The 12541-nt window shown below is 34.2% G+C and overlaps 1 protein-coding gene across 11 annotated transcripts in view; it reads left to right on the plus strand.

The window, feature by feature from the left end:
* The window catches only part of DPH6 (diphthamine biosynthesis 6), a 198423-nt gene that overhangs the window by 1844 nt on the left and 184038 nt on the right, over positions 1 to 12541 (plus strand). For 8 of the 11 annotated variants that reach the window (XR_005820312.1, XR_005820314.1, XR_005820313.1 and 5 more), the window contains exons 2-3: positions 2212 to 2306; positions 4664 to 4857. Coding sequence is in view for 8 of the 11 variants with exons in the window: in XM_040558782.1 (XP_040414716.1) it covers positions 2212 to 2306; positions 4664 to 4857 (289 nt within the window). In the remaining 3 variants the exon portion in view is untranslated. Of the gene's footprint in view, positions 1 to 45; positions 390 to 1244; positions 1263 to 1286; positions 1374 to 2211; positions 2307 to 4663; positions 4858 to 12541 lie in introns of those variants that run through there. The other 3 variants (XM_040558784.1, XM_040558785.1, XM_040558783.1) reach the window with 3 other exon arrangements.

Below are 12541 nucleotides of genomic sequence, written 5' to 3' on the forward strand. Positions count from 1 at the left end.
CTGTTTGTGGCCCAGCTTTGTACAGTTCTCTACGAAAAGGCTTTGTGGTTTCTTCTATGATGACAACTGAGAGGAGTTTCCAGGCAATATTTTAAAAGCTACCTCAGTATCTGACTTCATCGTTCTTCTTAGTGCCTTTTTTTTTTTTTCTTTTTCACACCCCCACAGCCTATTAGCTCTCAGCCAGGCTGGGCCTATGTTGGGTCCACCTTCCTCCCACACTATTGGTGTCTGGCTTCATTGGCCTTAATTGCCATGTGTTTTACAGTTAGATTAGAAGATCACGTAGGTGGGCACCATTTCCAGTTGTTTCTTGACACAGTTATTTTTTAGGGCTATGATAACAGTAATGCAGAAAATAAATAGTATAGTAGCATGTGATACAGTAGGTACTCTAGAAATTTTGGTCAAAATTGGGAAATCTGAATGTAGCCTCATCTTAAAATGATGAATTTGAATTCAATTAATTGTAATTAATCTAAAAGAGTAACAGATTTATTCTGATGTCCTTTTTATTTTTATTTTAAAATTGAATTTAAAATTAATTGCATTTTAATATTGAAATGCTCTAAGCAGCATAGGGAAATATCAGCTGTCATAATTATTTTTCTTGTTTGGAGTTGAAATTAGAGCTAGTGGGAGGCTCATACTTTGTAAAATGAAGCCATTCAGAAAGAAAAGGGCCTTTGTCTCATTATGAGTCTGTTAAACCTGAAATTTCACTTTATGAAATGAATGCTAACTGCATTTTCAAGCTATCAAGCACAGTATCCAGAACTAATGAACATATGGTTTTATACTTTTGTCCGTATATAGATTAGAAGAAAGTTGTAGGTATGCACGAGAATAATGTCAGGTATAGATGGAACCTCAAATTAGAAATCTACTTATTATCATATTTATATTTACTTTTATAACAGTGAAACATAAGCACCTGCTTTATGACAATCTGTAAAGTACAAAAGGATGCCATGTTGTTTATATTATTTCTATTTGAGGTTTGAGTTACACAATAAATTAGGGTCAGCATACAGAACTTTAGCATGGATAAAGGCATAAATGAAGGGGAATAGCTGTATGATTATATCCCTGTAATACAGTTTCAAGCTCTTGCATAAAGGGATAGATAAAAAAGGGAACTTTTTGTTGAAAAAGCTGAAGACATTTGATAATAATACTGTGGTCACAAGGAAACTGGTGGCCTGTTGTGACAAGGATTGCTTGTTACTACTGTCTGTTCTCCTCTCCCTGTCTCAGTGGGTGTAAGGCAAGGAGTAGTTTTACAGAGCTGATCTAGATCTGTGTTCCAGTTCCTGCCCTAGGCTGATTTTTGCAGTTGTAGGTTGACGGCTGGGAATCTGAACGTGGGTTTTGTAAGTGGTGTATATTCTACAGCAGTCTTTGTTTTGCTGTGAGACTGTAAAATTTCATTGATAGGGATTAAAATTTGTGGAAAAGCGTCTGTTTCAGTTCCACCAGGAGAGCAGGATTCTTTCCTCACTGATAGTGGAAAAGGTTCCAGTAGGTCTTGAGTCAAACTTAATTGAATTCTCCGTGTTTATGGTATCATCTCTTGGCCTCAGAGAAGAATATTGTTCCGCTTGTTTTTCTAGTGTGTTTTTTTTTTTTTAATCAGCTCTAATAATTGTTATCTGCAGGTATCTGTAGTAAAAAATGGAATGTTCCATGCAGAGCCAACTGAAACTACTACCTGTAATAATTATAACTTCTGGCAATGGGATGTACAAATGTACAAAATGTTGAAACTTCTGCAAATGTATCTCATGAAGTATAAATATTATTACTAAATGAGTGTCTTTATCTAAAATGACTGCTAATGCTGGTGGCTCTCTGGAACAGATACTGGTGGATTTTTGTTGGTTTAGTCCTTGATAATCCTTGTTCTGAAGGGATTCCAGTTTAACTGGTTGTTCTTTGTGGAAGCTCTCTGATAAGAAATGGGATAAAGATTAGAACTGGATGCATGCTTTATGGGTACTGTGTATAGATATTATGCATAAATAACAAACATTGTTTAAGCTTTGCTATGGTGAAATCATCGTTTTGCTCCTGCTAATATTTTGCATTTTATTTGAAAACTTTGTAACCAGCTCTGTTGATATTAAATTTTAGCAGCTAGGCAAAAGCCATAAGGGGCTAAAACTTTTAGCAGTATTTTTACTTAATTGCACTGTTTTATTTTTCTTACAGTGGTGGGAAGGACAGCTGTTATAATATGATGCAATGTGTTGCTGCTGGGCATCAGATTGTTGCTCTAGCCAATTTAAGACCTGCTGAAAGCACAGGTAGGAAAGCTTTAATTCTTATGTTTTTTGTTTTTGATTTTTTCACTTTTTTTAAATTAGAAACAAAACATGCACAGCTGTGCCTGTCTTAGGTTCCTTTGTATATATATATTTGTATATAGATTTGGCTATTGAAGGTCTTATTGAGGAGATCCCAGATATGGAGGAAAAATGTTTTTTCCTTCAGGGGAGGGGGACATCACACAAGATGAAGATCAGTTAAAAGAAAGACTTACTCAAATTAAAAAAGGGAAAATACAAGTATTTCTGGTGGTGTATGAAGAGGTTGTATGCGTTCAGTAGCACAAATAGTAAAAGGTGATACAGGACATCAACAAACAAAACAAACACCGTATTTCTAGAAATGCTTTAAACTGGCATGAACCATCCGGGTTGCAAAAAATAAGCAGCTGTTTTGCAGCTGCTTGCTTGTTTTTATTCTCATTTATCTTTCTCCAGTATTCTAGCCCAGCATTTGTGAACTGGATTGAGGAACCAGTTGGATTGCAGTTGACCTTGATGCACATTTTTCCTGCCTTTTTCATTCCTTCTAGCTTGGATCAGAAATGATCAGTTCCTCACAGGCTAGGCCTAGGCTTATTTTTGTGAAAGATAATGGGAGCAACTCAGGTAGTCTAAGCCAGTGGTGAGGTAAGAGGAGGAGATGACTACTACTTACTTCTTTGTTGGACTAGAATGTAAAACGAAGTGAGTTGTTACCCAGCTGGTAGGGAACTATAATAAATATGTTAAAATATATTACCATATGTTAACTTTTCAATGTATGTTAAACAGTGAAGCGTGATACCTGGTAACTGCATGTTAGGAAACTATACAGAGGAAGTGAAACAAAATGGGAGCTGACATCACAAATGAGTCATGGACAGAACTGGCAAATGCTTGGGAATACAGTAACAATTTATTTTCTTTGTAGCTAGGACATAATCATCTCTAATCTTGTTGAAGTATGTTGTCTTTAAACTAATTTATCCACATCAGAAACGTAGTATATTGTCATTAAAATCATAAAATGCTCTCTCTAAGTGTGTAGTTGGAAATTTTGTGGAAAGTTAATTGAGGTGCTTCAGGCAATGGTGGATTCTATGCCATTCATTTTATTTTATCTTGTACCACTGTTGCCTGGAGAGTCTCAATTAATAAAGAAAGTATGTATTCTGAACTGAATATCAGTTTAAAGACCTTGTCATATTTTACGTATGTTGAAAAATACTGAGTTTCCTTTTACGCCAACTGTTCTGGTTTAGGTTGGTTAGTTGTGATTATGGGTTTGGATTTTCCCATTTTGAGCAAATACGTATCTTTGTTACTGTTGCATGGCATCAAATGTGACATGACCTAATTGTTACATCACAAATTAGTTATCTTGATCAATATTATAGAGCTTTCTCCTTGCAAGATGTGCTAGATGTACAGCAGAGGTGTTTAATGTGTTTGTGTGCAAATTAAGAGAAGTGCCAGTATTACAAATTAACATTAAAATAGTGAACTGGGCTAGCTTTTAATAAATGAGGCGGAAATTTCAGGATTTTTTTTAACCTGTTTGAAAAATTATCTGAAAGATGTTTATATATAAACCCTTTATCAGAGAGTTTGTGATTTAGTTGTAATCCATGACGCCTGCATTTTAACTCTGTTTTTCCCCCCTCATTTGTTAGCTACAAATTACTTACAAGAAAATTCAGTTAACTTTTTTTCTCCTGATTAAGGAAACAGCAGCAAAGACTTGATTACATTCTGAGCTTAATTATTAAAAGGACTGAAGGTAGAATGAACCTATAATAGATTTCCCTTTTTTTTTTTTTTATGTTAAGTAATGCCAAAACATTGTAGCAATCTACTTTTATTCCATTTGGGCTCAAATAACCCGCTCTTGTCTCTTGATGACCATGATAACAATTTAAACAGTAAAAAATTTGGAAATTGTGACAATCTATTGCTTATTTTCAGTGTTGCAATGCAGTCCAGGTTTCTTGCCCTGAATATGCTGAAATGGACTTGGGTTTGTGCCTCTGAGATATGCTCCTATTTGAATTACCATATAAATAATAGCAGAATTGGACCAGTCCAAGATGTTTGGATGAAGCAGGGAGGAATACCAAAGGAGAAGTAGTCTGCACAATTTCCAAATAGGCAGCATGTTCTTGACATATGTCTGTTGGGTGTAGAAAACCATCCTTTTTTTTTTTTTTCCATGTTTATAGAGGTAATGTCAGCAAACATCTGTTTGTGAACCAAAAAATATTAACATCTGTACATTCTCAGTGCTTTGAAGTGTAATAGTTATCTGTAACTGTTGAAATCATGTACCTAATGTGATTATTTCTTGACTGTGGCAGGGCAGACTGATGAATTGGACAGCTATATGTATCAGACAGTTGGACACCATGCCATTGAGCTCTATGCTGATGCATTGGATTTGCCACTCTATCGTTGTTTCATTAAGGGTACCAGCGTAAATACTGGAAGAGTGTATACTGCATGTCAGGAGGATGAGGTTGAAGACCTTTACCACCTCTTGAAACTTGTTAAGGTATGCTGAATGAAAAGAATGAAATACTTGGGGGCAATTATAGTGCTTAAATGTGCTTTTATTGCTTAAATTGCTTGACTCATTTATGAATTTAGATAAGTGATCCACTTAGGTATTTGAGAAAAGCTTTGGACACTTTTATTGTTAAAAAGTTTAACTTCTATTCCTTTGTTCTTCCTTGCACTGCAAATACATGGTGTAACTTTATTCAATTTATTCCCTTTTTCATACAGTGTAAATCAGACTTATTAATCCACATTTCAGGCCCAAACCAAATGTTTATGTAGTTTCATATTTGAAATAATGCATTGTTTGATTACTTGAATTAGAGGTTTTTGAGGCTTTGTGCATTTATCAATGCATAGAAATTAATGTATGTACATTTCCATTTGTTTGATCTTATGCTCTATAAAACAGAATCTGTCGTTTGTTTTTATGTTGCAGATAGTTCACAAAGTATTATAGAATGTTTTATGTTTTTGATTCTGGTAGCCATCCAACTATATTCTAATATATCACGTAATAGCTGTAGTATTTTATTGTGTTGATGTCTGCAGTGCACAGTACTAAAACAATACAATGTTCAGAAAAACATATTTATGGTTACTAAAAATAAATACACATTTAATTTTACGGATAAAACTGGTAGACCGCTTTTTGAAACTTCAGCTGAAGATAGTTCTGGTCTTCAGTTCAGGTATTGAACATTTTCCTGCACCCTTTCTGCTTTCTCTATTTTTTCCATTGAAATTAGAATTGAGATTCATAAACCTGAAAGCTTTAGCTTGTTCTTTGTTCAGTAGAAAAAAACCAACAACAACAACAAAAAAACCTTTCAGATTAGACTAAGAGTGTGGTTTGAATGCAGAGTGCTTTCTGAACCATGTTGAAATTGGATGTTACATTTTTCTAAGCATCTTTGAAAGGGAAAATCAAGATCATGTACCTGTATTGAGTATGAGACTACTCAACAGGAGAATAGTGCACGTAGGCTGTAGCACTCTAGAGTGCTTCATGGAGGTTTTAAATGGAATGTGCATATCATGCAGTACAGAAATTTAAAGAAATATGGTACAGCACTTTTATATGTCTTATGAATCCTGATAGTATTAGAAATTAGAAGGACTAGTTAGTATATGCTGTCTCTTAAAGCTGCATGCTAGCAGTTTTCTGCCACTGTGTAAGATAATAAATTACTGATCAATTTAATTAAAAATGGGCAGATTAGTGGCAATTAAGATCATACTTCCTTTTCGATCCTTGCTGTCTTTGGAGAAATGGATGCTTGACATAAATTAATGCTAATGTTAAATCTTGACAACTTCTGCTTTGGAAGTTAATACATGATAATTATAACTACAGCTGAAAGAGATGTTATCAAGTTGTCTGGAACCAAATAACTATTTCTTTCCTGTATAGAAATATTAATTCCACTATATAATAGTTTAAAGATACAAATACTAACATAAAGACAGTATATTGTTAATCTTTGGATAACCCGTGCCCTTGTAGTCAAATCTATCTGTGAAATTCTGGTGCAAAAGTTTCAGTAGAAGTCTTGCATATTCTGATGTATAATTGTATATAGCAGGTGGACGTAATCTGCAGGAGCTGTAACTCTTTGTATTTTTAGTTTTAAGAAAAGGAGATGAAACTTCTTTTCTGTATTGAAAATAACTTGGAAAACTTTCTATTTTTATTTTTCACAGTTTATGACTGCAGTTTTGTAGCCTTACTATATAAGTTTTAATCGCTCGTGGTTTTCCTTTGGTGTTTTTTTTTTTTCAGATGTTAAGTTTTAAACAGAGAGCTCAATTTGCTCTCTGCTGAAGGGATGAGTGGAATTCTGCAGGAGGCTTGTAAAAATGCACCCTTAAGTGAACTTAATTTTAAAACACTGGTCAAAATAATGTATCTCTGTTTTTCTGTCAAATGGTTTGGGCCTAACTGTACAGGAAAGGTGTGTCGAGTTGAAAATTACATAACATGCCTTGCTTTCACATTGTAAAGAATGCTTGTATTAAAGGTACGTGTTTAGTTAAAAAAAATAATTAAAAACAAACCACATTTGAAAAACTGGTATGATGAAATCAAAAGTATTTGATTTAAAAAAAAAAAAAAGAACGTTAAAACGTTATGAAAGCTTGATGTTTAAAAGGTTAAATGTTCCTCTGAAGTGCTTGGAAACCCAGAGCAACAGTCCTGTTGTAGTTCACGGGACTCAAAAAGTGATGTTGACTGCCAATGACTGTAAACCTGTTAATTTTATTGTCAAAAACCTAGATGATTGATATGTATGAAGTAAACTTATATTTACGCTTTACTTGGCTAATGTCCTATTTTAGATTGTCTTTATTCTGTATATATTTTGAAATATATCAGAGTATTTATATGATGCCTAAATGTATCTAACCAGGCAGTCCTCACCTGATAGTAGTATTTTTACTTTGTGATGCATGTAAATTCTGAATTCTAATGAATAATTTAACTTACTATCCATATTACTGAATAAGGATTACTGGTATCTTTGATTGTCTATGTTTGTCACTTTGCATATTGCGGCTTTTTCCAGTAAAGCGTATAAGCTCTAGAGTTTCTTAGTTATCTGAATTATCTTTCAGGTTTTTATCCCATCTGTACCTTTGAAATCAGGAACTGTATAGAAAAACTGTTTCTTTCCCTTTAGTGGTTAGAAGGATTGGAGCATGCAGGGGTTTTAATGAAGCATTCCTGTAATGCATTCCTCAATATAGGCTTTAACTGCTTTCTCCCTCATCAGTGCAATTATGATATTGTCCAAATAATGCATTAATGTTTTATGCAAGCACACATTAAAGTGGTGTGAGAGAGGTTGTGTTGGGTGGATTTCTCTTGAATGTTGGGTTATATTCTATATCCCAGGGATCTATGGCTAAAGCTTTGTTTAGAACGGTGGTTATAGCAGCTTCCAGACTGTACAAACCAATGCAAGATAATTTGTTTCAATTCTGGGTTTTAGTAGACAGTGCTGTCCTTTTCCAAGTTTTGTGCCTTGTCTCCTGTGTTCTGTGAAGGCTTTGCCTGTGTTTGGTAAGTTTCTACTGCTGGGGTAATTTGTGGGAATCTAGAACTTTATTGATTAAAAGCTTTTTTGTTTTGTTTTGTTTTTTTCCTTCAAACTATTTTTCATCTTCTGTAGCATTTTTCAGTACTCGAGTTTTTCAAAATTAGTATTTCAAAAACTTGATTCTGTTCATAGTTTCTTTGTAATATATTTGTGTATGCTTATTGTAAAGCATGCACGTTGACTTTCAGTGTATTTTCAGTTTTAACATATTTCTGTCAGTTCTTTTTGTGGTGTACTTCCTGGGTTCTGAACCTGCAAGCTTACAGAAAAAAAAAAAGTATACTTGAAAGAAATTAATATATTGGATCTCAGGACTGAAGGATTATTAATTATGATACCATTCATTGGTTATCACCTGAAAAGTAAGAATTGATGTTGGGTATATTGGATTTATGAAACATTTTAATAAAAATAGCTTTTGCTTGTGGCAGAATTTCTTTTTATCAGTCTTGTGGAAGGGGAAAGAAAGAAAATTCATTTTCTAAAATAATACCACATCCTTGAGCAGTGATCTTATAACTCAGTCAGTTACTAAGAATAGGTAACGTGCTTTGTAGTTGCAGCAACAAAGAGCTTATTAATGCAGTCTGACTCATGTATTTAATTATTTTTTTATGGGCAGGATCATGATTTTTGAAATAGACCCACACGGATATTTACTGAAGACAGGAAGTATTCCTGTCCATCTGACAGATGAAATTTGCAATTTGGTGTTACTTCAGGTGATACTTTGTCTGAGACAAAGTGTGTTGTCCATGCAGGTTTGGGTGGAATAGAGATAATTTAGGTACTCTCATTATTCAGTGAAACTCCCTAAGACTTGAAGTTCTTCAGCAAACAGAGCTAGGGTTTGAGATGAATGAATAGAATACTAGATTATCCTGTGGCCTTTGTATAGGGATTAATTCCCTCATAGAAAATAAAGCTTTCGGTTCCTCATTATAGGTAATAGTCTTCCATGCTACGGAAACAGTCTTCCTTTCACTGTTCTTCAGAACTTAGCTGCTGGAGCCAATGGGTAGAAAAGGATTGTCAGGTACGGTGCTGACGGCTGACTTTGTGGCTGTCGACAGCCAAACATCTGAGTGCTCCCAGAGAAAGTTCATGAGTAAATCTAAAGGAACTTTCTACTGCAGGTACACAGTGTTTAAAAATGTTTGATAAGACAGACAGTAAAGTATTTAGAAATAGTCACTTGGCTTTTAGGTATCCATCTTAATCAGCTCTTGGTAGTCTCTGTGACTTCAGGGGCAGTATTTGAATGATAAAGTCTAATCGTGTACTCTTAACATGTATGGAAAAGGTTTTCAGACTTTCTTGGGAGTCTTAAAGATCTAAATATTATTAGTTAAGGAATGTTGATTGACCTCAAGAATCTTTAATATCAGGTCCTCAGCATGCTGTTCACCAAACTAATTTAGCAGTTTATAAATGTTCAGACAAAGCAGGTAGCTTCCCTCTCTTACTGATGGGATTCAGAGAGCTCCGAAGTCTCTGGAGCAGTTCCAGTCATCACTTCCCATTTTTTTCAATTGAAGAAAATTTGATGTTTTCCTTATTACAATTTGATTTTTTTTTGTGTGTGTGTGTGTGTGGATGTGTAGGCTAATTTCTCAAAGGTATATTTCTAAAAATTTTTTGAGAAAGATTAAATTATAGGAAGAGGTATTTATTTTTATAAAAAATTTCTGAAAAAACTCACCCCTCCTTGATTTTTTCTCCATATCTTAAGATATGCAAATTGAGAGTAGCGTGCCTTTGATACTTTTATAGATTAGCTTTACATATAATTCAGGGATTGAAGTACAATTTATGTAGAGTAAATTAAATATTAGTATTGAAAAAAACATCCTAAAGTGTCGAGGGAAACAGTGACAGATGAAACAATAGAATTTATTTTTTGTGCCCTCTACTAGTCACGTTGATTAGGTAAACATTTGGACACTGTATCTTTTAGAACATCTCTTTTTGCCCTTAGTCATGAATGTTGTATATAAACTTTTTGAAATTCTATTAAATGGCTACCTACCCTGACAAAAGATAAATAACTGTGCTTCCTTGCAAAGTAAGATTATTTTTTAAGGCAAAATATTTAATGTGATTTTTCATGCAATATACACTGAATTCCTCTACCTTTTAGAATAACAATTCCTCTACCTTTAGAATGAGTTTATCTGTAAGAATTTGAATTGTCTCTTTGCACTCAGCACATTCAATGGTTTTGTTTTTTTTTTAATGGACTTGTTATTTTTTCTTTTAATTCTGGAGCGAAGCTCCATAGCTTCCTCCACCTAGGGGACTGACCATTGTCATCAGCAATGAATAAGATAGTGAGTTAAAGGAAGAGGTTAAGAAGTAATCACATTAACACTACTTCAGACACAGTAAAAATAATTATAGACCTTGTTCCATTCTCAAGACATTTTTTCTGTGTGTTTAGTTTGAATTTTAAAATGAGAAGGGAACAAGGAAATTTTTTAATCAACAGGATGCCTCTGTCTCATCTGAACTGTTCAGGAGGGGTCAGTTTCCCTTCCAGAATGGGATCTTGAGCAATGTTTGAGACTACCTCAAACATTTCTTACCGTGAGAAATGTTGAGCTTCATGTAAACAAAAAAGTCACTGTATTTCTCCCTGTTAGGTGCGTGGAGTTGTTTTCATTCACTCTGTCTTGTTGTGTTAATATTGAATAAGCAGAGACAGTCAGGCTGGTGGTGAAAGATGGTGAGCAAGCCTGAGGGCTTGTTCTGGTCAGCTTTAAACCTCTGATTGCCAGGTTTTCCTAATTTCCCATTTCCAGGGCATCTCTAGTGTGACCTTGCCTGCTGAATATGATGTTCTGGGTTGCAAGATTCTCACATGCATTTGGAAATGGGCAGCCAGGCATTGTTTACAGGACGCCAAATGAACCGTGCACTCACAGCAAGTTTGATAAACACACATTTCCTCCTTTTATCAGTGAGATTGCAGAATGTGAAGTATGAGTTTCCAGTTTTATTCATTCCCTTCAAACCTCTTCCTGTTTAAAAACTGAATCTCACTAATTGGATGATGATACATCCTTAGATTTTGTTTTGCTTTTTTGTTATTTTTGTTTTGAATTCTACTTACTGGTCACTGACATTTTATTTCTGTGCCTACCTTGACCAGGTTTGGCAGACGTTCAGATAAAAGCTTTCCATTTGTTCAGCACAGAAAAGGTTCATCCCTATCAATGTAAAGTGAATGCTAATTAACAGTAATGACTTCTAATCACTTTGCTTTTATGCTCCTTCAGAGCACTGCTATTATCCAATGTAGTTAAGTGAAATGCTTGTATATGAATCAACAATGCTGTATTTCTTCTAGCAGCTATTGCTCATAATCAAGCTTTGAATAAATTACGATAGTAAAATTGGTTTTAATGTGCTGTATTGCATGGGGAGAAAGGAACCTCAAATATCTTGTTAAATATCTTGAATATTTGGAGAGTCATCTATTAACATTTTGGCATTTGGTATTGTAGTTAAATGGAAAAATACATTGAAATGTTTAAATCAATTTTGTAAATGTTATCAAAACTTTTTTTGTGGTTTGAATTTTATTTAGGTGACATGCATAGACTCAACAGCCTCAGTAATAGCCCCATTTGGATTCAATTGCATGTCTGTGGAAATGAACTACACCATTTCTGAGTTAAAACACAGTTAATTTTATGTGGAATTAACAGGTATCATAATTTAAGACCTTCGCTTGTTTTGGTCCAGTGTTGTAGTTGATGTTTAGTGGGTTAATATGCACTTCTTTTATTAATACTGTGTAGTTAAGAAAAACTATTAGTTTTGCTTACCTGCATGCAACCTGCCTGCAGTCTTAACATACTTCAAAAAGAGTATGAAAATAATAATAGTGAAACTTTACTAATACTTAAAAACAATAGAATAGGGTGAAACTTTTAAAATAAAACTGGACTATTAGTCAGAAGCAATGCTAATGACAAGCGCTAAATATATCACTAGACTCGTAATATGTTCAGCAATTCTAAAATAATTTTGATTTAGAAACAGAATTAGCCTGAAGTCAGCATATATACCAATTTAAGTTTAGTTGACTTTCACTTAATGTTGCATATATAGGGCCTGTTTGGAAGCTGAACATGAGAAAACCTGGATGAAACCTGTTTCCAACATGCGTGCTATTTTTTTAAATTTTTATTAACAATTACTTAATTACAAGCATTCCATGGTTTTAGTGTCTGTGAAAGAACTGGGGTCTTTCTTGGAAAATATACTTGTGTTGTCTGGTTTTGCAATTTTTTTCATCAGAAAATTTATTTTTATAAATAAAAATTGGATTTTGATTTTCTGTGATTTCCTTTTGTATAGTACCTTCGTCTATTCATGCTTAGAGAGACAGTTTCTTCACAGTTACCATCACAGTTTTTATGCATGTGGATGTGAGTGAGTATCCACAGGCAACGTGTGTGGTTTTGGTTTTGTTTGTTTTTGTTCATTCATGCACATAGCTGTAGACAATTTTCTGGTAGATGTTTTGTCTATTTGCTTGAGCATCTTCTCTTCTAACCATTATTCTTTGGT

Source organism: Cygnus olor, chromosome 5 (assembly GCF_009769625.2).
Source record: "Cygnus olor isolate bCygOlo1 chromosome 5, bCygOlo1.pri.v2, whole genome shotgun sequence".
Taxonomy (NCBI): Eukaryota; Metazoa; Chordata; class Aves; order Anseriformes; family Anatidae; genus Cygnus; species Cygnus olor.